Genomic DNA, 23,080 nt, shown 5'->3' on the forward strand with positions numbered 1-23,080 from the left:
ACCACCAATTCACCAATCTACACCCTACTTTCTAAATGTTATTATTATTCAAACTTCCTGGATCCTGTCCAGTCTTCTGGAATTGCTGCAGAAGCATGGACCAGAGGACAAAGGAGAGCTGCAGGTAGATTTGCTGCATTGATGATATTTGAAAGTTAAGGCTCCTTACAAAGCTTAATAGAACTCCCAAAGTTTAATGAAAATAGTACAGACTCTAGGGGGGTTCGGTGCATCTCCAAATTTAGTAGCAAGTAACATCATATAGTGCCAAAAGGTTTTACTACTAGAGAAAAGCTAAAAGATGTTTAGTAAAAAAATAAGTTTTGAAGGCATTCTCATGTTCATTTCAGATATGTCAACTCTCCCAAAGGTCCACTCAAGGTGCAACTTTCTAAATTTTTCCATCTTTATCAGTTAAATGATATCCCCGGCCTCTAAGAGCCTATGAACACTTAAGACATAAGGGTGAAAGAAAGAGTGCCAGACCTAGACTTGGTGGAGCATAGATATTTTAGCTTATTTTAATGCAACAAGCAATCATTTCTGACTATGAAAACTTCCTAGAATAAAATCAAGTAGTAACTTGTCCCAGAACACAACACAAACATCACGCACACAAGTGATCTCATGTACAGAGCATTCCACACGAAGGCTTCATAAACCCAAGCTTATTCTGAGGTTCTTCACAGAGTGCCTGAGCATAGCCACTTTAATTGTTAAATTGAATCTATTTTTTTCCTATATGTGACTCACGTAGCCAGCAAAAGTATTTAAAGCTGCACAGACGTTACCTTGGTTTTTGAAAGAATTGGGGCAGCTCGGTCAAGCAGCATCTCCACCACCTGCTCGTGGCCACTCCTTGCCCCACAATGCAGTGGTGTCAGACCATCCTGTCGAATGAACACAGGCAACATATTCAATTAGATTTGATAGAAACATCTAGAGATGCAGTGTGTTCTGTAAGGCTCTACCTGGTATCCAATACGCGATAGTCCACGGGGAGTTGAACATTTACTCATGTGCTTCATAAAATAATTTCCTTTCTTAAATCAAGAGCTCATTTTTCTCAAGTTTAAGGAGTTGCAAAGTATATGACTTTCCACATGTTAGAATATTGACAGTTACTTTTTATTTATTTTTTGTTTTTTTTATTTTTTGTTTTTTTTTCTGGTACCAGGGATCGAACTCATGACCTTGGGCTTGCCGGTCAGGCGCTGTGCTGCTGAGCTAAATCCCCAGCCCCTAATATTGACATTTACATAGACAACTGTTCCACTGCTCTTTTAAGTATCCAATGGAATCTAAATACAAGTAATTTGATACACAGGAATAGACATTTTATTTTTATAGATTTATTTTTATTGTTCTACAACATCATTTTTCTATGTAGTATGGACTGGCCTCAGACTCATAGGGATCCTCCTGCCTCAATCTCTTAAATGCTGGGACTATAGGAATTTGTAGTTAAGAATTTAGTCTTTTTTGCTTGTATTTGTATTTCCATTCCATTTCCCCCACATACTTTTCTTAACATAATTTTATGCTTGAGAATTTACTAATTACCACACCATTTCTCCACCACAAGATGTAAAGACTTCCAGTGAACCAAAATCTAAGTATCAAAAATAGATCTCCTGATTAGAATATCATTGTAATTATTCAAATATATGTGATCAAAATATCAGAAGTATATTAAAAATTTGTGATTAAACAAGTTATTAAGAATCTTCTCTTCATGAGCTGCTTTTTTTCAGTTGTTAGAATGACAGGGCTCAGGCTCAATAGCATCCCTAACTTTTGCTTTTGACAGATGTTAATATGCCACTGCTGAGGTACCTCGTTCCCACAGAGCAGATAGCCTTGTGACAGGAGTGTCACTAACTCTCTGAATTCCATGGGAATTCTATGTCAAAACTCACTTCACCTCGGATCCAAAATTCTTTTCAATGACCCATCACAGGGACTCCATTAGGTCCTTCATTTTTGTGGGTTGCATTGAATTCCCAACCGTCTGATATGCAAAATACTTTGATATCTACTATTTAGAGTCAGGTCACCAAAATGTCGCCAATATGGTGAATTCTCGCTTTTCCCCCCTTGGGCTGTGTGGGTGGGACAGGGAGGCCTTCCTTCAGTTCTGAGAGAAGACAGCTGCTGAGACATCAGTGGAGGTGGGGGGACTTGGCGGGAAGCTGCGGAGAGTTGGTCACTTCCAGCTGTCTAAGTGGCCCACACCACCTGGAGTGGTTTTCCTGTGCACCCCACCTCATGCATGCTCAACTTCTGTGATTGACACTTAATAGCCACCCTAAGAATAATCCCATTTAAAAATACCTCAAATGTAGATTCAGAATATTCAGATTACTTCTACAGCAGGTGAGCAAATCTGGAAAGTAAGCCTAATTATTGCAATGTACAAGCAAGGAGGTAAAACTTTATTTCCAAACAAATCCAACATTATTAACATTCTTTAAAAATGAAATTTGAATGGCAAATAGTACATGACCTGATTTGAACATTCCTTGGACATATTTAAACATTGTCTTTTATGCTGATTTAAAGCATTGCCTTTATATGAACTAAAGCAGGCTTTCAAGTAGAAATAGGATTTTACTAATAAAATAAAATAAAACGTGAGCATATGAAAACCACCACAAAGTCCAAATGCCCATCTAATGATATAACACTGGAAAACATATGAAGGAGAAATAATACAATAGTCACCTCTGCCTTCCACCACAAAGACACATGTCACACAGACTGCAGGTTAAAAAATCACTTATGAACTAAAATGTCAAAATTGTTTTTTTCTACTTTTTCTTAAGTAGACTCTCAGAAGTAAAAGATGACAGAACATCTGCAGATATTTTCAAACTATGGTCATAAGGAAAAAATAATTATTTTTGCTCACTTCTTTTTCCTGGAAAATTATCTTCCTCAAAGCAAAACGCTACCTATTAAATGAAAATGGTGTTCTACAAGCACAGTCTAGCTCAAACAGGTTTTTTTTTTTGAAGTATATTGTGCCTTCTGACAAATGCACATTTTTGGCTGATTTCATCTGTTTAAGAAATTTATGGAAAATTTCAACTGTATTTCAGACTAATGTAAACCAATTGCTGCCTCAGGATCAATCATGATTCATCAATATCCTGATCTCGTCCTCTTTCTTGTATTACTTGGCAGCAAATTTCAGATGTTGTATCATTTCACCCTCACAATTACCTCTATAAGAAAAGTGTGATCTTTATTTAAAAATGAAAACTTGGAGTTTCAGGGAGCTGAAATTATGCACTGCAGCCTACACTCGGAGCTAGGCTGAGAGGCTGCGGGTGTAGTTCAGATGCAGTCATTGTCCGGCATGGGTGAGGCCCTCTGTTTCTTTTCAGCAACAAAACTCTGGTCACTACCACGCAACAACAAAATCAGCAAAGAAGCAGGAACAAAAGGGCTATTAGCGTAAATGCGAGATGGCCAAGGTATGACCAAGGCAGATTTCGGGAGGGCAGATGGAGAAAAAGCCTCTCTGCTCAACTTCCAGCCCTTCTCAGGCTGCCATTAGCTAAGTTCTGAAGCTGCTACCTCTGATGTTTATTAAAAACATGTATGATACAAAAACACAGTGCAAGAAGGTGACATTTTCAACAGTGGAAGAGCTGTGAAGTAAAGTGTTCTAGCTCTGCTCCTTTAATCTCTGCGCTTCAGTGTGAGCTAGCAGCTTCCCAAGGTCCAGCTCATCAGTTCTGGCTGAACTGCAATGAACTTGCTCTAGCACAACTTTTTCAACCCCACTTTCCTTGCAATATTTTTAACACTGTCACCTTTGGATCTTCTACAAATGGGATCTGACTTTTCAAAAGTGTAAATTCTTCAAATAGCCAAAAATCCAGCAGGAGAGAAGCCCCATGAGGAAGCTGTAGATGTCACGACTGCCTGGCTGTGGCAGGTAGTGCTGGCCCAGCTGCCAGGCCCTTCACGGGTCAGCGGAACACTAGCGCCTCAAGTTTACGGAAGACCGTCGTGAGTATCACGGTTCTTACAACCGTGAAGACAGAGCCAGGGCCAGCTGGCCCCACATGAGACTGAAAAGTCTCTGCTATTTCATGATTCACACTTAATTCCGCTTTTTGAAAGAGGATAATCAGCAGGCAGTGACTTTACTTCAGGTCTATTACTTAGTTAAGAAATAAATAGGTACATAAAATTTGAACTAAATTCTTTGGCTTTGAAGCTGCTGTGGCTCATCTTTGCTTTCCTGCAGCTCAGGTCTGACCACCACACCCCTCTGTTCGCAGACATCTTCAATAGCTGTCATTCACTCCTTGGTCCAGGTGAAATCCTTCCGCTTAGCACTGCAAGTCTTTTCCTAATCCCGCTGCATCTCCTATCAATCGGCCACCCCTTCACAGCCCCTGCCATGAACCTATTTCCTGTTTCTCTTCCTTGCCCAACTGCTTCACATGCCTGAGAGTTCCCTTCTCTCCTGCTCCAAGATCCAAAACCTTAATGCCTTACACCATGGCTTTCTCTGAAGCCTTTCTCCAAACTAAATGTAGCTGTTCTACCTTTGGGACTCCTGTCTTTTTTTTTTTGTTTTACTTTTTTGGGGGAACCTACAATTTTCCCCCCGGCGTTTTAGTTATTTGTGGGCCCCTGGAGCTAACTCTAGTCAGGCACTTCTAAATTCTCTCCTTGACTAGGCCCTGGCTTTTGACATCTTTTTTTATTCGCAGTGCTGGGACTTGAACCCAAGATGTCACGCACGCTAAGCAAGTGCTTTTTTATGACTGAGCTATGTTCCCAGCCCACTAGGCCTTGACTTTTGGGCTTCAGTATGTTACTCTGCTTACTCTAGCTTTAGCAAGAATCCTGGTGGGCCAATTTAGAAAGAATCCTCTTGCTTCTTGGTATCTGATCCAATTCCTTATTCCCACCCTCAGTATCTCATCACCCTGACTGGCCTGTGTCAGTAATCCACTTAGTCAGTTTAGCCAGAATCCCTCTTCCTCCTGGTGTTTCCTCCTAGTAAATTTCCACTCACCTACCCTCACCTCATTCCTTGGCGGTAGAATACTCTACCTTTCCTGATCATATTCAGGGTTGAGCCAGGTGTCTACAAAGCTCTGCTGTAGAAGCCACCCTTGAATAAAGCCGGGCTGACCTACCATTCTGTTAAGTGCTATAATTTGTTTCTTTAACACTAGTCTATCCCCAACGACTAGTCTTAACAGTTTAAGGGATAAATGAATCTCAGAAAGGAGGTAACTCAGTATCATGTCCACAAAAGCTGCTCAATAAAAATTACAAAGCGAACGAGTGAATGAATTGCTATTAAAGGATCTTACCTTTCAAAATATAAATTTTTCAATGAAATAAATGGCTTTTAAATAAGGATTAGACTTAAGAATATGACTCAATCTTTTTAACTTTCAGAATTCACTCTAAATAAGCTTTGCTTTTTTTCTAAACCAGAATACTAGAAGCGCATTAAAAGAACTATTGTGAATATCGTGCAGCATAGCACAAAACTGATTCCTCCCCCTAAAATTAGAGCAATGCTTTTTTTCAGCACAATATAAGGATTCTTACTGGCTCCCAACTCCTAGGAATTTTCAATTCAGGTAGTGTCATTTGGAAAGGGTCCTGGATCAGAAAGCCATTCTTCAACTGCATGTAACAGCATCAACTTCCAGCTGAAAGATGCTTGACAGGCAATTCTTAGGGGACCGAGAGAGGCTGCTTCAGGAACACGGCATATGCCGTTGGACCCGAGAGGAGAGAGGGATGCTGGGTTGCCATGGTAACATTACAGGAGGGAAATGAAATTGCATGGGGTTAGTAATTTTTTTCACCCAATTCCCTCGATTTTCAAAGCACTAACATAATGAACAAGTTTCCCTTGGGCGGAATTGTGAAGCAACACTAACTGGCTAGTCCAGAGCTCATATTTCACGTTAGCGACAGTAATCTTATTAGTGAGGTGTGAACTGCATTTTACTGGCTGACCAGAATGCTCTCTTGTGCAGGAGCAAAACCTTGCACATAGAATCTTGCCAAAAAAAGACTTTCTTTCAGGTCTGGTTTTTCTGAAAAGCGTGGAGCAGGACATTAAGGAATTATACCTAAGAATATGAATCCAGAATATGCCCTAAACTGATTGAATTTACTCAAAACCATACTGGAATGATGCAAAATTCATGATTTGGCAAGTATTTTCAAGAATAGACATATTTCTTTTGATTTCTATGATCTAGGTCTTCCTCTTTCTTCTTTCCAAGCAAAAAACTCATTCTCTAATTTTCCTAGAGAAGGAAAAGGAAATTAAATCAGCCAGAATTCTGTGCAGACATAAAATAAAATATAATATTGAGTTGAAGATTGAGTTGAGTGCCCAGGAGATGAGGGTTATAATGATAGCCAAGGGTAAACTAATGGTCATTAATTACAGCTTAATAACGGAGATATTCTCATACAGGTATTTTCACCAACAATTGGGGCTTGTGTCTCATTTTGTATATTAGGCAGTTACAGAGGGAAGCAAAAGGAAGTGAATATATTATTTGCATATCTTTTGTTGCAGGCACTTTATATTTGAGATCTTGTTTAATCTGGATTACAATGTCATGAGAAAAGCACCAATAGTTCCATTTACAGATGAAAAATCTGCTCCAGGGGATTCACATACTGACCCAAGGTCACAAGGCAAGTAAATGGTTGGGATCAGGATTTATATTCAGGCTGGCCTTGCAGTCTCTTTAAAAACACAGGAATTCAATACTCCTTTAAGAGCAAGAATTCATTTCTGCTATTTACATACAGGAGGGAGAATCACCTCTAATTCTTTTCTCCATTTTACTACTATACATTCTATGTGTCTAAAATTACACTGAAAGAAGGTAAAATCCTCCTGTCTTCTCTGTGCTTGGAAAATCTCAGCTTGCTTTCTGAGACTAGATCATGTCCTTTATGCTTTTTGTTTTGTATTTTTCCACACTGTTCTTGTGTTTTTTCTCTCTCCTTTCTTGACTTATTTTGAGTTAGTTTAGGATTATTCAATATTCTAATCATTGAATCATTATCTATCATTGCCTATCTTCCTTTTTGACTTTTTACCTTTAAAAAAAAAAAAAACCCTTTTTTGGTGATTACTAATAGGCATTACTGTACATGCTCTTACTACAATCTGAATTTTATATTATATGGTGATATTTTATTACATGTATTAAATACTGAATGTTATGCCACTTCATGTACAAGAATTCTGTAATATAATTCAATGGACACTTTATTTCATTTTTGGCATTATAAATATCAAATATTTCTACATGTATTAAACTTCACACTAGGTGGATATATTTTATTTAAGCAATGGACTTTTAAAGAACTTAAGGAAAATATTGTGTAATACAATTTTAAATGTCATAATATTTCAGTTTAAATATGTGAAGGTGCTTTTATTTTTTTAAGGTCCTTTTAATAGCAGTTATGGTATATGATTTAAAAAGTCAAATTAAGGTTAATAATTTGAAAAGCAATAATTTATTCATTTATTGTATCTATCCTTCAACTCTTTAAAGAAGTAAGATAAATGAAGATCTTTATAGCTGACAAGGGTAGAATATTTACGTGCCTACCTACTATCAAGTTTTTTAAAAGAACTTGGATGTGAGCATTACCAACATACATCAAGGAAAAATAGGAAAAGCAGGTTACTTGCTGAGCGCTAGCACTTGGGGCCACACAGCAATGAACTAAAATAATAACTGCCCCGAGCCCACTTTGTAGCTTCTTCAGGAGAACCAGGTATGTGACATTGACCCGTTACTTTAGATTCCTAGTCTGGCCAGGGCAGCAAGCTTTCCAATGCAGTGTAAAATCACTAGGGTTGGGGAAAAGAAGAAAGCCATTCTTTCCCTCCACGTGCTGACAAATCTTTACAACTGTTATATACACTCTGTCCCTGAAAGGAGGAACCCCCGTGGGAAAGCTGAGGGCTCTCATGACGACCTGTCCTTCATTTACTCCGAACACTTTCAGTAACGGCTAACATCTGTGACAGGAAAGTGAAAGACATCAATGTTTTTGTATAACATGAAGAAATACTTTCAAGTTAGTCTTGTTGGACATGGAAATCTAGTCTTTTGTGCTAGCTCACGTTTTCCTTCAGACTCTCATGAGCAGGCACTGCTTTAATTTTTTGCTCCTTGAGAGTCACTACGTCATGACTTGGAAATATTTATTTTCTTGGAGGATTTACTGCCTGGAATGAAAGGGCTGCTAAGCCGTCTTGTGAGCAGGATCCCAGTGAGGTCGCAGCCAGGCCTGGGAACAGTGCTGCTGGGAGGAGGGCCTTGCAGGGCTGGCCTCTGAGGCCCAGGTCCCGAGAGGTTAGCCTCTAAACACCCAAGTGCGGAATGCAAAAAAGCAGACAGCAGGGAGTACTTAGCAGGAGGTGTGTGAATGGGTAGTTTGTTAAAAGCTACTACCAGTTGAGTAGTTAAAACTTGCATTTATAGAAAGTTCTGTCTTCTATTTGTAGGTTCGTTCCTGTGGCTTTTGACATTTGGGCTCCCTCCTTTCTAGTCACTCACACTTCCAAGCCTTGTTTGGTCATTTGGGCGGAGAGAAGGCAAGCTTCAAAGAGAACACAAACGGTTCGCACACTTTGGATGTGTGCTACACTATCTTCCGCTCAGTCTACCAGGAATTCACTCTGGGCACAAGTGACTCTCTTCCCCGCACCGGCTCCATGTGGGACAGTAACAGGACAACAGGCTTTTCTGTCTCTTGCCCTCCAAGTCTCTCCTTTGTACCCACGGGTCATTCATCTAACACTGAAAAAGCAAGTGGAAGTCAAACGGAGTGGGAGGTAAAAGGAGTCCACACCTTTGTGGAAAGGAAGACAGCCATGGAGAACAGGGAGGCTGAGGGACACAGCAAATCTTGCTGCATGTGTGACTTCATTCAGCTGGTACTTCTATCTGCAAGAATGTTTATCACCAGCCCCTTTCCTGTGAAGCTATAAGGACCTCATAGGATCTTCCTATGTACCCTTTTCTCTCCTGTTGCACTAAATATAGTACAGTCAGTGTTTGGTAAATAATGCAAAGTGACATGTAATTTTGTTATTCTGGTGGTGGATGACTGTATCAAGAGAGGGAGAAATAAGGTAATTTCCAGCCCACATACCAAATAAAATACAAGCGAATGTCCAGCGATCTAGCTCCTAAAGCTTCTCTTGGCTGCTTTGCTCCTTTATCTCTCATCCCCCTTTACAAAGAGATCCTCTGTTTATCAATGATTCTGGACCTCTACTTGATAATCAAGTGGCAAAAATAATGCGTCTCTAATTTTCATTCCTTTCAGCCTTTTAAAATAACTTATGCCTAGCAGAAGACCCATGACATTTACAGGAACGGTCCTCGCATTCTTAACATACTGATAATTCCTTCCTACTGAAACATGCAAAAGCTGGCTCAGTAAGATCTCTACCCAGTCTACCGCCCTACTGAGAGGATTTTTCAGGGGTCAGCCTTCAGCACCTTCACTTTTCCTCTCTGTTTCTTGTACCGTGCAGCTACGCGTTTTTCAGACTCAACAGTCACCAGGTAAAAGAAGTCCAGGTGTCTTGTTGAATACACATGGCTGGGCTGGGTTAGAGTCAAAAATCGCCCATTAGCTTCACAAGAACAGGGATAGTGCTCTCTCTCTCTCTGCCACCAGTTTGGCCCATGGTAGACACTCAGGAGTCATTTATTGGTTAGTGAATATATGCAATGAGTAACAAATGAGGAAGTAAATTAAAGCACTACAAATCAAGTTAAGATTACCAAGTTAGTTTTCAGAAGCTGGAGATTAGGATTTGGGAAAGGGGGCAAACACAGGACTGCAGGAGGTCTAACCAGTGACAAGGCAGGAAATGATCTAAAACCCTTAAATAAGTATGTGTTCATGGTGAGGCCCTATTTTATTAGACGGGCTCTTCCCTAGATCTGATAATAAGCCCATGACATGTAGAAAGAGAGAATCTCTTGGCTATAAGTTTAATACACTTTGGGTCTATGACATACACTAGCAATGACTAGGGAGAATTTCTGGCCTACTTCACACTGGCACAGGTTGCAAACTTCTTCTGAATCACTGCAGCAATCCTTCAAGATAGCTGTGAATTTTCTTTATCTTCAAATAGAGAAATGATGAGCACAGAGGTCAACTGGACCACAATGAGTCCACTGGCTAAGAACCAAATTCTAAATCTCATTCCTTGCCACAGTACCACGTACCACATAAACGACATACCGCAGGGTCTGGGTTTGATCCCCACTCCTGTAAAACAAAATGTGCAACGTTCTACAAACTCCCAGCTAGACATCTTTGTGGGTCTTAAATATTTTTAAAAATTTAATTGTGATAAAAACACACAAAATTTACCCTCATCACCTTTTTAAAGTATATATTTCATAGGTATTAACCATATTCACACGTTGCCTAACAGGTCACTAGAACTTCTTCTGTCTTGCTTTTTTTTATCTAAAATTCTATTACTGAACAATTCTGCATTTCTGGCTTCCCTCACTCTCTGACAACCACCACTCTCCTTTCTATTTCCACTACCTCCCTCATCTTGTTTTTGAGTTGGGGAGCGGATTTAGGGCCTTGTACATGCCAAGCACATGCTTTTCCCTTGCCATTTTCATGATTTTGACTCTTGAGAGATTTCATAAAAGTGAAATCATATAGTATCTCACCGTTTACAACTGCTTTATTTCACTTAGCATAATGTCCTCAAGGGTTATCCATGGTGTAGCATGTGACAAGATTTGCTCCCTCTGTAAAGCTAAATAACATTCCATTGTAGTATATACTACATTTTAAGAATCCATTTACCTATTAATAGACATTTGGGCTGCCTCCAGCCCTTGCCTGTAATGAACACAAATGTGAAAGCAGTTCTTAGAGACCTGTTTTCAATTCTTTTGGAGCTGTACCCAGAAGTGGAATTACTGGATATATGATAGTTCTATTTTTAGTTTTCCTGAGGAATTTTCACAGTGTTTTCTATCGCAGCCATACCATTTTATATTCCCGCCAGCAGCACAAAAGAGTAAACAGGTTTGTTTTTAGTAGAAAAGCAGTCAGTTTTATATCAAACCAATCAAAGAGTTCAGCTTAAAGTGTCAATTAATTCCTGAAAACACAGTGAGAAACCTAGACCTTGGACTTTATGCCTATCATTAAAGCCAGACACTAAATATGTGTTAACAATTTATCAATATGGATGGCCACTCCCTTTTAAGAATAAATGTTATAGTCATTTTTCAAGAAATTACAACAAATGAAATAAAAATAAAGCCAGTGTTTAAACAATGCAGAAGTATTTGGAAGTATTCCTACTTTTTGAAAAGTGTAAGTTTGTAGATAAGAAACACTCTTACCCTGGTTTTGGCATCAATTTTAGCTCCTCGATCAAGCAATAGTTTCACCATATTTGCATTTCCTCTTTTTGATGCAACATGTAAAGGAGTGATGTCATTCTGTGGAAAAAAAGAAAAAAACCAGCAGTTTTAATAACCTCAGTTTAATGAAACTATTTTTCCTAAATGTCCTCTGACATAATCATCCATTTTCTTCTTCTTTTGAAAACATCCATTATAAACAATATGTTTCTGAACATTTCTCTCTGACAGCAAGAGATTTCTTCAGGAGATTCAAATGAGGGAGAATTTTGAGGGACACGGTCTGGAGCAGGGTCCAGGTTTACTTATCTCAGTCCCTGGTGGTGGCTGATGGTAAGACAATGAATTCCTTCCTCAAAAACCTGACATCTTTAAGTCAATGTATTTTCCTACGAATTTGCTGATGCTGATATTGAGCATACTGGCTAATGCGTGGTTGACTGACAAATGGCTGATTAAGTTGATCCAGACCGAGTTAATGGAGTGTCATCAACGCAGAGCTGCCCCAGGTTCAGTGGGTACGTCAGGTTGTCAAAGAGACAGCAGTCACTGAAAGTGAAACATCTGTCCTTCCTATGACACCTTATGTCCATGGGGCTGGAACGCATTTGCATGCATCTACAAGCATCTCACAGAAAACTATGATCTTTTTCCTTTTAGAGTACCATCAAAGAACAGTTGGATTGTTAAGACAATCTGAGATTCTACCTGTGCTTTCCTTAATGGTTGTCTACCATAGTTACGCCCTCAATGTATCTTATAGGTACTGTGACTCCTTCCAGCTTGTCAAGGATATACATATATTATGTACTCAAAAATTACCTCCTTGGTTCCTTATTCTTGACTAGCAGCAATACGGGTTTAAACTCTGTTGTTCTCAAAAGTGAGTAATATTAATGAACTTGGCTCATAGGGATTATGTAGTCTGATAACAGGTATAATATCTACCACACACTGATCACTTCCTGCCTATCAAGAACTATACTAAACTTTACTTTCATTGTGGTGAAAGCAACCCAGGGCCCGCACATATGCTAGAAAAGTACTCTGCCACTGAGCTTCACCTTCAGCCCCTATCTCATGTAATGCTCATCAGCCTTACAATGCACATAAGCCTGAACTGCTATCCTCATATTACAGATGTGGAAATAGCGAACAGAACAGAGAATTAACTTTAAAAAGTCTAGATTCAAACACGTGATTAAAAAAAATTTATAATAAAATTCTAAACAAACTTTGAGAGAAAAGCATCGTGAAATTCAGGTGCTCCTCATTCAGGTTCAATAAATATCAACCATGGTGCTTGGAATGTAGCTCAGTGGTAGAGCACTTGCCTAGCATGCACATGGCTCTCAGTTTGGTCCCCAGCACAACAAAATAAAAAAAAATACAAAGCAGCCATTTAAAAACATCAATCTTTTGCTTATTTTATTCTATTCCCTCTACTTTTTTTTTTCTGAAGGAGCTTGCGAAGAAGAGAAAGTCCGTCATAGGCATTTTATGTCACATGTAAATACTGCAATTTAATTAAATAGGTAAAGATGCTTCCTCCACCCACCCTAGACAGAATTGTTGTCAAACCCCATGTTGAACTCCTGGGCTCATGTGATCCTCTTCCCTCAGCTTCTGGAGTAGCTGTGGCTACAGATGTGCACCTTGGTGTCTACTAGACAAGGATGGGTAAACACAATTACAATACCACCCCATTCATGATCAAACTCTCCCACCACCTATACCTGTCACAGTTGGTCTTCTTGAATTAGAAGGTCCACAAACTGCATTAGATTGAAAGGTCCTTTTAATCTCTTCTAACCTTGAGAGTGCCCCTACCTTCTTCCTCCCCATATTCATTTATTTATTGTAGAAGTTTGATTTATTATGTAAAACTTCCCATACTCTAGATTTGACTGATCATATCTGTTATGGTTTGTGTCTAGATGTCCCTCCAAAGCCTTATGCATTTTTAGATGGGGATTTTTCGGAGGTACCTAAATCTAGAGTGTGTGATTGATTTGTAGCGCAATGCTGGGTTTAAGGGTGCTAGGATTAAGGGTGTGAGTGCTATACCTTGCCTAGAGCGGGTAGCCTGCATACAATATAAGAGACAGAAAGGCTTATCCCCAATTTCTCTCTCTTGTTGCTTTTGCTGTTTTCCAATACCATGAACAATTGTCCCTCTGCCCTGTGCCACTCTGCCTTGGAGCCATTTGATTATGGACTGAAACCTCTACAAAGTACGAGCTAAATAAACCTTTCCTCCTTTAACTTATGGGTGTTGGGTATTTTGTCTCAGCAACAAGAAAAGTAACTAAGACAGCATCTTAATGGGGTGTTACATGTCTTTCTCCTTCATATCTTCAACAGCCTTTTCTAGTTAAACATTTTTAGCAATTGTACATTCTACCACAAATGCAAGATTGTATATTATCTCATTATTCTGAGATACTAAAATATAAATTAAGAATTATTCTCATAATGTTTAAAGATTATTCTCATTATTTGAAGATGCTGAAATGTAGATCAGTGATCAATTCATTAAAGAAAAACAAGAATAGACCTGAAGTATAAAAAATTGTTTTAACCCTGGTGGGGAATGGAGATGACTAACATCATTGCTCTAGAACACGGGAAGCCAAATGGCCAGATAGTGAACTTTTCTGCCTTGCTGGCCACACTGTGTCAGATGCATCTACTCATTTTTGGCATTGAAGGACAGAGCAGCCACATACAGTACATGAAGAAATGGAGTGGCTGTGTTCCAATAAAGCTTTATTTACAAAAATAGGCAGGGGCTGGATTTAGCTGGTGTGTGCTCACTTGTTAATCTCTGCTGTAGGCCCATTGGTTTATGGCTGAAGGTTACAGCTGTGTGTGATAGGTTACAAAAAAATAATTGAAATCATACACCATGCACCGTTTATGCTTTAGTTTTCTTTGGTGAATGTGAAAGCCAGCAGGAGGAAATAAACTTTGTGATGACCTTTAGGCTTGCCTTGTTTCTATGTTCTGCTCCCAACCGTGTGCTGGTCTAAGAATGTAAGCAGCACAGTGCAGTGACTCCTATCCCTAAACTTGCAGGTGGAGTATCCAGTGAGGGATACAGGAAGTACAGGTCAACAAGAGAGCTCACTGCCCACAGGCATGATGTGACACAAAGACTCCTCACTTCCGACGTGAGTAAGGGTTTTCATGCTGTTAGCCTTTTAAAATGGGCTCTTACCTGGTTGAGAAGGATTTAATTAACCTTTATCCCAACAGGCTAATTTTAGTGAGAGGAGGAACTCTTCTAATTCTACCCTCTCTCTAGTCACGTATTTCTTTTTCTTTTTTAAAGTAAAAGGAGGAAAACATTAACAGACAGACAACCTTTACAAAATAGCAAAAGAACAGTACAGACAATACAGAGTTACAAACAAAGTGGTAGGAAATTAACAATGCTTGTTGTATTACAGATTGGTATCTTCAAAGTGGTTTCTCATGAAAACAGAGACATGCAACACTGATCAATCAAGGACTCATTAACAGTTTCTTTCAGCAAAGAAATAGAAGACAGTAGAACAACTATGTCAACTAGTCATGTATAGCTTCGCATGGTAGAAGGACAGATATCAAAAGGGTGCCTTGGATTCATAATGTCTATATTTTCTGTACCTCTCTGCCCTTCCTAGAGGAATACTTTCTACTGCCAAATTTCATAAAAGTGTTATACATGTCCTACATGCACATCTGTAATTTCCTTCTGCCCTCGTAGCAATCCAGTGAACAGTAGTATAAAAACCATTAACTCCATTCGATAAAGAGAACTAGACATAGAGTTGGGCCATAAATTGCAGATTGAGAAGCAGCTAATCAGAGGTAGAATTATTTTCAATTAACCAATAAAAGTATTTTATGTCCTAAAATGCATGGGGCCTGGTGTTGTTTCCATTGTCTAAGCAAATATCAAAATTTTGGAGTCTCAACCTACAAAAGAGCCCAATTATGTTAGGGAGAATTTTGTTAAAAGGAGCTTTCATTTGCTACTGATGAAACAAATTCTGTACAAGCTGAGCAGGATGCATTTGGGCTGCATACATGAAGAGCTCTCAAAACTGCAACCATAGATACACACAGAGTTTGGCTACAGTGACAGGAAGGGCAAGAATGTGAAGAAAGGCTCAGACCCAAGGCTAAGAACACTTCCCAGGGCTGCGAATGAGGCAGGCTGAAAACTTCCACGCTGCCCAGCGATGCCTCCTTGTGCCCCTTGGCTGCAGGGGTCTCTACAAAGCTGAGGGAGCAGCACAGCCACAGTGAAATTCCAACAGCTCAGCCCACACCCTGAGCCAGGCACACAGCAGCCTCCTCTGGGGACTCTGAGGCCTGAAACTGAATGTCAACTCAGCTCAGCTCCCGACTGGTTCTATCTCTGATATTTGAACCTGATAGAAGAAAGGACACTTCTCTGGGAAACAAAAGTGCTACCTACCGCTGTTCTCCTGTTCTACACATACAACCCAGGGTTCTGTGTAGTGGGGATCAGCAAATGACATTCATGGAAAGACAGAGTTTCAGAAAAGGAGCGGGGCAGGAGGAAAGGGACATGGGACGAAGAAGAGGCATGAAAATGGGTTATGTGCATGTGCCAGTTCTCCACAGGAATGTGGACATTATGCACTACAAACATGTACTAGTAAAAAAGTTAAAACGAGAGAGAGAGAGACAGAGAGAGAGAAGGCTAAGTGGGAACACTTGAAAAGAAAATCCACAATATCAGAAATGAAGAATTCCTTTGATAAGGTCATGAGGAGACTTTATGGAGCTTTATTTCTTTGAATCAGGGAATTTAAAGATACATCAATTAATAAATTTCTAAACTGAAATTCAGAGAGGAAAATTGAGGGAACAAGACCTGAGTGTCTAAGAGCTGTGGGACAAAGTAAAGCAGCTGAATGGATTTGCATAAGATGAGACAGAATCAAACATAATAAATGTTTGAAGAATTTTCTCAAAATTGCCGGTGTGGTGGCACACATCTGTGACCCCAGCACCTGGGAGGCTAAGGCAGGAGGATCACTGTGAGTTTGAGACCAGCCTGGGCTATGTAAGCAAGTTCAAGGCCAGCCTGTACCACATAGCAAGACCCTGTCTCAAAAATTTTTTTTCCCTCAAAATAATCAAAGGCACAAAACTACAAATTCAACAAGCGCAGGAGGAACCAAGCAAGAAAAATTCCACAAGGAGACATATCAGTCAAATTGCTAAAATAGAAGATAATTAAAAAAATCTTAAACATAGCCAGAAGGAAAAAAAAAGATACATTTCATATAGAGAACAAGGACAGTAACTATAGCTAATGACTCAGCAAAAATTATGCACCTAGAAAACAAAGATGAACATCTTTAAACATGACATTAAGCAAGCATCAAATGAGAATGCTATGTTCAATAAAAATATCTTTTAAAAAGTCAAGGACAAATAAAGACTTAGGATAGACAAAAGCTGAGGTAAACTATTACCAGCATACCTGCAATATATAAATGTAAAAAGCAATTCTTCAGATGGTAAGAACATGATACAAAACATACACTTTAATCTACTCATAAAAGAAAACTGGCAAAAATGAAAGTTAATATGAGATAATTTGTTACATAAAGTAAAAACAATAACAAAGAATTGTGAAGTATATAATCCGTACAAAACTAAAATGCACATGAACACACCTATGTGCCCAACTACATAAAATAAGTATAATAGCCATGAAAAATCAAATAAATACCAACACGACTGTAGTGGGGGACCTCAATACTCTACTATCACAAATAGACCAACTAGAAGGAAAATCAACAATGAAATATTAGAATGGAACCAAGCCTTTGAACAAATGGAGTTAGTAGATATCTACAGTGTTACATCCAGATGTTGCACATCAGAGCACACATTCTTCTCAGTTGCACATGGGACGTTCTCCAAAAATAGACCACATGATACCTCATAGAACATGCTTAAGTAAATGCCAAGGAATTGAAATTATCCGATGCATATTATTAGACCATAGTGCAATGAAATTAGAAATCAATTGCCAAATAAAACACAAGAACTTCATAAACACATGGAAAGTAAATAACACACTTCTGAACAACCAATGGGTCAGAGATGAAATTAAAGAAGTTAGTTTCTACAATTTAATGATAATGCTATACAACATACCAGAACTTATGAGATGCAATGAAAGCAGTCCTATGAGAAATTTATAGCGGTGAACTCCCAAATCAGAAAAACAGAACAAAATTAAGTAAACAACCTAATGTTGAAGCTCAGTCTTCTAGAAAAAGAAGAATAAGTCAAACCAAAAGCTCATACAAGGGCGGAAACTATTAAGATCAGAGCAGAAATTAATACAATGGAGACTAAGAAAACAATACAAAGAATCAATGAATCAAAGATTTGGTTATATGGAAGATTAAATAAAATTGACAAACCTTTAGCCAACCTTATTAAAAAAAAGACTCCAGTCCATACAGTTAGGAATGAAAAGGCTGAAATCACAAAAGACCCTACAGAAATCCAGAAAATCACCAATACCTGCTATAAGAACCTGTATTCTAATAAGATGAATGACACAGAAGAAATGGACAGATTCCGAGGTACATATGAATTAATAAAGCTGAATCACAGCTGAAGATTAAAACTAGACTCATATCTTTCACCATTTACTAAGCTAAAATAGAAATGGATCAAAGATCTAAATATTAAAAGGGGAACACTAAATCTGCTGGAAGAGAGACTAGGTAGGGATCTTGAAGACACTGGTGTAGGCAAAAACTTTATGAACAAAACCCCAATCCCACAGGAACTATCACAAAGAATCAACACTGGGATCTTATTAAAAAGCTTTTGCACAGCAAAATAAACCACCAACTTAGGGAAGAAATAAGCCACAGTGTGGGAAAATAATTTTTGCTGGCTGTTCCTCAAAGAGTTAATATCTAGAATATACAAAGAACTAAACAAAAAAAGACCCCCCCAAATTTAAAAAGCCAATCTAAAAATGGGCTTCTGAAATGAACAGACACTTCTCAGATGAAGAAGTAGAAATGGAAGATAAATTTATGGAAAAATGTTCAACATCATAGGTCATTCAAGAGATGCAAATTTAAACAACACTGGATTCTGTCTCACTCTGGAAAGTATGGCTATTATTAAGAAAACAACTAATGACAAATGCTTATGGGGCTGTGGGGAAAACGTCACCTTCTCTACTCTTGGTGGAAGTGTAGACTGGTGCAACCACTGTGGAAATCAGTGTGGAAATTCCTCAAAAAAACATAAAACTAGAGGTTCTATTTTACTGAGCTATTCCCTTTCTTGGTAATTTCCTGAAAGAATTAAAAGCATCATACTACAGTGATAAATGAACACCCATGTTTGTAGTGGTACAGTTTATAATGGCTAAATCATGGAAAACAGTCCAAATGCTCATCAACTAACGAATGGATAAAGATGTGTTTGGTTTTTTTAAAATACAATGGAGTACTACTCAGCCATCGTAGTGGATTGACAACTGGTGGTCAACTTATAACCCCCAGCTGAACTGAGTAAGCGTGGTACTGGGTATGGGAGGCCCACCTGGGGATTGTTGCTAGCAGTATAGGAGGCAGAACTGGAGAAGAAGTTAAGCTGTTGGGAGCAGAGAAAAGCTTTTGGGAGCTGGTAGAAGCTGTAAGGAGCTGTTGGTTGTTTTGGGGGAGCTTGTCATGCTGGCTTTCCTGATGAACTCAGCTGCTCTCATCTTCAAAGGAGCTCAGGACCTTGTCACTGAGAATGCCTGTTTCACTTTGGCAGAGCCCTGGTCCTTATTTTGAGCATCGCTTCCTGGCTCCAGAAGGAAAGATGGTGCACTGCCAGTTTCTGGGAGAAGCTTGCTGCATTGGCTTTCCTGATGGGAACTCAGCTCTCTTCATCATTGGAGGAGCTCGGGACCTCACTGTTGCTGAGGGTGGCTGTGGTACTTTTCAGGGGAGCTCTGGTTTTTATTTTGAGCATTATTTCCTGACTCCAGTATAGATACCACAGCCTGTGAGCACAGATCCTTTATCCCACTGGCACAGACTTTCTAGTTTCCACTACTGACCTTCGGGCTTTTCCAGTGCAGATCCATGAAACAGGCCTGCATTAGACATTATTATGGGCTCTGGGTTTCCAGCTAGATTCATAGGAGTCATTGTTACGGGCTCTAGGTCTTCAACTGGACTCATGCAGGACATTACTGTGGGATCCAGGCCCTCAGCTGGATTCTTTGGTCTTTAGTGTGTTGACAGATTTCCTGCACTCTCTTGTATATGATTCTTTGGGTGACTATAATAAATAATCTTTTAAAATATGTGTCCTGTATTATATTATTCCCCTTGCAATAACCCCCAAAATCACAATGGCCATAAAGAAGAACAAACTTGAGACATTTCTAGCTAAATGGATGCACCTTGAGACCATACTCTTAAATAAAAAAAAAAAAAAATGGATATATGTGTTTAAATACTGCATCGTTTCTCTGGTGTGAGAAACGGGGAGTGTAAAAAGGATCAAAATGTATAATAAATATTGGGAAGGGAGAACAAAATGTTCAAATGAGAAGGGAACAAGCGGGGAGGAGGTGAAGAGAAAGGATGGAAATAAAAGAATAGAAGGAAAAAATGGAAACGAAGCTTCTGTAAATAAACAGGAGAAGAGAGGTTTGGAGGGAGAGAAGGGAAATGGGAAAAAAGGAAGCAGCAGGGTACGTCATGTACAGGTCCAAACTCCCTCTGGGGAATGTGATCATTATGTATACCTAAAATGTACCAAAAAAAAAAAAAAATCTAAATGCAAGACGCAACCCCACAAAGACAGGAGGAAAGAATTGAACTACTGAATACTGTTGTCAAGTTATCACATTATTTGTAAAATGATAAGGTATTTGCAGGTAAACTGACACATCAGTACCACAGGAAATATGACGTGTGAAATGCAGAGCAAGAGTCTGGCTGCATCCAAAAGGAATTTAGGGACAGTGACTCAAATGTGCCAAGTTATCTTTAGGAGTGAGATTATAGATGACTTTGTGCTTCTTGTTTTTCTAGAAAGTTTCTGTCATGGACAGTTGTTCCGTGGATAGTGAAAAAGTGGTGTATTTTACTGCTGGCCGATATGCAGCCACCTCCACCACCTCTGCCTTAGGTCCTGCCCTCTGCCTTCCTCACACAGACAAGGAGAAGTTCTCACTTTAGCTTCTCTGATGTTTAAGCCCCGAAGGAACCTGCCGAGCCCAGTGATCTGCTAAACCTAAAGACAGAGTACTATTTTTTTTTCATTAATTTAGGAAATTTAGTATGGCTAAACATCTATATCTTATCAGGGAAAGAAACCTGAATTAAATTTTGGGTGAAAACAATTTCAACCCGGAGTTTTGAATCTGGCCTGAGTTTAGCGCAAAGTAGATATTAACTTTAATTTTGTATGAGCTAACTTATTCATGGGGTGCTCCTTCTTATACCAAATAATATTTTTTTTGTACATTTAAAATGTTATAGAATGCACCAGCACTTGGAAGTTGGTTTTTTAAAAATTAACATGGAGCTCTGAATTCATTCTGTTCTCACACTGGGTAAAGAACAGACCAGAGAGGCTACATAATTTAACCGGAGTCACAGAACTGGGGGCTTGCTAAGATGCCAGATTTCCCAACCATCGTGTATCATTTCTTCCATTTGTCTATAACACTGTGGGCTTCTCTAAAGCCCAGAGTTTCATTACTATCACAATAGTATCTAATTTAACTTTTCATGAGACTATTCAACATAATAATTATTTGCTCTAAAAATCTTAAGGTATAAATATGATTAACCAATGCTTTCCATTTTCTAGTATTTATTTGTCAACTATCTTTTACATTTGGCAGCTAAAGGTAAAAAAGCAAACTGGGCATGGTGGTGCATGCCTGTAACCCCAGTACTTGGGAGGCTGAGGCAGGAGGATTGCTGTGAGTTCAAGGCCAGCCCGGACTACATAGAGAGCCCCTGTCTCAAAAAGAATTTTTTTTTCCCAAGATAAAAAAGCAATCCACATATACAGGCAAAAATTTTGCAAATAGTAAGGAAGGGCACTGGGTATAAAAGTATTCATATAAGACATTAAGAGGATCTGGATTAATATTCAGACTTTGACTAAAGACTGTAAAACATAGCATTTTAATGATCTCAAATTTCTGGGGCAGTTAGCTAATCAAATACTCAAGAAAAGAACACAGGTTATTGCTGCCTCCCGTTTTGTGGATCTGTGTCCTCACAGTGAGATTGCTAGCCCTTTTTGTTTGGCAGTTGAATCATTTTCTTCTATGCTAAATTCTTTCTACATTGGATTTCAGGTAAGGCTTTTCATCTATAACTTACACTCCCTGAAGGGACCAACCACTGAAGTGAGGCTTAAACATATCAACTGGGAAGAGTAAATTTGGCCTTCTACTTTTAGCAAAGAGAAAAGAGAATCACCCTGAACAAACCAAGATCTCTTGGATTTGTACAAATCCAGTATATTCCTCTACAAGTCATCCCAGTCCTCTCTAGTAACACACACTCTTGTATTATGTGGCAGGAGATCGTATTATATCTTATAATGATCACTTTTTAGAGATGATGATTAACTTCTAAAATGAAGATTTTTACTACATTGTTTAGAAATGTGCAGAAGATTTTTAACAATGAACTGGAGGTAGAGGGAAATTCTATTGTGGTTACAACTCTCTCAGTTGTAACCACAAGCCCATCTCTCAGTACAGAGCTGGGAGAAAGCACGTTTCCTTGACAATGAGAAAAACAGGCTCCAATTCTTACTCTTCTACCCCTACTCTCCCATTGGATGACCCTAGGAATATGTGTTAGCTGCTAGGAACATTTTTTTTCTTTAGTATCAGGAATTGAACTCATGACCTTGCGCTTGCCAGGCAGGTGCTGTGCCGCTGAACTACATCCCAGGCTGAACTTATTTTCTCCTTAGCAGTGGACACAGAACCTCTACCATTTCTACCATGGGACCATCCACAGGAACTAAGAGACAATTCATGTCAATAGGAGGAAAGGAGCTTATAGGAGTTCCACCTTTCTCCTCTCATTTAATCTACATAACAGTCCTAGAGAGAGACAGTATAACACTTTGTCTTTATTTTGTAGATGAAGGCGCCCGCTCCAGTCAAACCCACTTGTCAAATGTCACACTCTGCTGTCATGGTTGGTTTAACCCCATGTTCATGCTTCCTTCATGAGGCTGGCCCTGGACTTCTTGGCAGTTCACATGTGCAGCCGTTTTGACTCTAGAGCATCTCTGGTCATGTCAGGGCAGGCCGAGCAAGAAGTCCCGCTCAGGTTCAGATTCCAGGCCTACCCTCAGGTAAGTTTCTTCTTATCTTTAAAATCAGGCTGCTAAGAGCACCACAGCACTGTCCTGAGGACTAAACGAGTCCATAAGCACAGCATCTTCAGAATGCTGCTTAGCATTCAGGTACACTATCTGAGTACACTATGAGTGTGAGGTACTACATTGTCCTTTTCATTACTTATTACAAAAAGTGTATGAAAAAATTGCATCTCACAAGGGCCTTAAGTAATAGATTG

General features: G+C 39.1%; 1 protein-coding gene across 18 annotated transcripts in view; it reads right to left on the reverse strand.

Annotated features, from left to right (window-relative positions):
• The window catches only part of Ank3 (ankyrin 3, node of Ranvier (ankyrin G)), a 329,054-nt gene that overhangs the window by 165,523 nt on the left and 140,451 nt on the right, over window positions 1-23,080 (reverse strand). For all 18 annotated transcript variants that reach the window (XM_013514813.1, XM_013514811.1, XM_013514810.1 and 15 more), the window contains exons 8-9: window positions 11,436-11,534; window positions 792-890 (exon numbers count right to left, since the gene is read on the reverse strand). In XM_013514813.1, the coding sequence (XP_013370267.1) occupies window positions 792-890; window positions 11,436-11,534 (198 nt within the window). The remainder of the gene's footprint in view (window positions 1-791; window positions 891-11,435; window positions 11,535-23,080) is intronic.

This window comes from Chinchilla lanigera, unplaced genomic scaffold (genome assembly GCF_000276665.1).
Source record: "Chinchilla lanigera isolate Chin_1 unplaced genomic scaffold, ChiLan1.0 scaffold00024, whole genome shotgun sequence".
Lineage (NCBI taxonomy): Eukaryota > Metazoa > Chordata > Mammalia > Rodentia > Chinchillidae > Chinchilla > Chinchilla lanigera.